This window comes from Sorghum bicolor, chromosome 3, assembly GCF_000003195.3.
Source record: "Sorghum bicolor cultivar BTx623 chromosome 3, Sorghum_bicolor_NCBIv3, whole genome shotgun sequence".
NCBI classification, from domain to species: Eukaryota; Viridiplantae; Streptophyta; class Magnoliopsida; order Poales; family Poaceae; genus Sorghum; species Sorghum bicolor.
In genome coordinates, this window is record NC_012872.2 from 63,236,312 (window position 1) to 63,237,375 (window position 1,064).

A 1,064-nucleotide genomic window follows, 5' to 3' on the forward strand; every position below is an offset into this window, starting at 1 on the left:
GCGAGCGGCGGTGCCTCCGTTCGCGCGAAGGGAAACATGCGCGAAGAAACACGCGCGTGTGACAGAAAGACGCGCGCAAAGAATTGGCTGGGTCCACTAGGTAATTGCTAAGTCCAGAATGCCAAACCATTGGGGATGACCATATTTTTTCCTTTGCATTTGCAATTGGGAGTTGGCAAACAACAACAAATGCCAAACCAAAATTGCCAAAGCATTGGAGGTGAGAAAAGTCTGTCGTCAATCACATGTATATTGCATACTATATACGATAGCTTGTAATTCCAAGGCTTCCACACCGATTCCAAATTTCCAATTATACCTCTGAAATTTACATGTCTGACATGGGGATCCTGTCTGTGAATCACATGACGGAGCACCCCTGCGCGTTCTCGTCGCTGAAGTAGTCGGTGGCCCTGGTGCCGGCGACGGCCGAGTTGGCACCGTGGTGGTAGTATGCGCCGTACATGCGCGAGTCGTCGTAGCCATGCTTGTAGTAGTTGTACGAGGACGCGGGCCGCGCCGCGTGGCTGGCGTGCGCCGCCAGGCCTGCGGCGCCGGGCTGGTACATGAGCTGCTGGTGCGCCAGGACGTGCGCCGCGCCGGCGCCGGCCCCGCCGGCGGCCGCGCCCGCCGGAGCGTACGGGAGCGGCCACAGGACGGCGCGGCGGCCCGTCCGCCGCACCGCCTTGAGCACCTTCTTCTGCTCCACGTCCCCGTTCACCGTCACCTTCTGCTGCGCCATGTCGATCTCCACGTCGTGCACGCCTTCCAGCCGCTGCACCGCCTTCCGGATCTTCTTCTCGCACCCGGGGCAGTCCATGTGCACGCACATCTCCACGAGCTGTAGGTGATGTACGTAATTAAGACACATCAGGGATCCCAGTAGACTATTACTACAAGGAAAATGCATGAATATAGCGCGGAAACTCACCGTCATTCTCGTCTCTGGAGTTGTATGGATCGATCACTCCGGCAGTTCTGGTATCTTATCAGGCTGTGTTGACAATAGCGACGATGCTAGTACGTTGAGCTAGTGGTGAATTTGGTGATGAAATACAGGGTTG

The 1,064-nt window shown here is 56.7% G+C and overlaps 1 protein-coding gene across 1 annotated transcript; it reads right to left on the bottom strand.

Annotated features, from left to right (window-relative positions):
* LOC8075605 (heavy metal-associated isoprenylated plant protein 28) lies at window positions 233–1,064 on the bottom strand. Its single transcript, XM_002458473.2, has 2 exons — window positions 932–1,064; window positions 233–841 (listed from the first exon to the last, which is right to left on the bottom strand). The coding sequence occupies exons 1-2, from the start codon at window positions 935–937 to the stop codon at window positions 362–364; spliced, it is 486 nt and encodes a 161-aa protein (XP_002458518.1). The 5' UTR covers window positions 938–1,064; the 3' UTR covers window positions 233–361.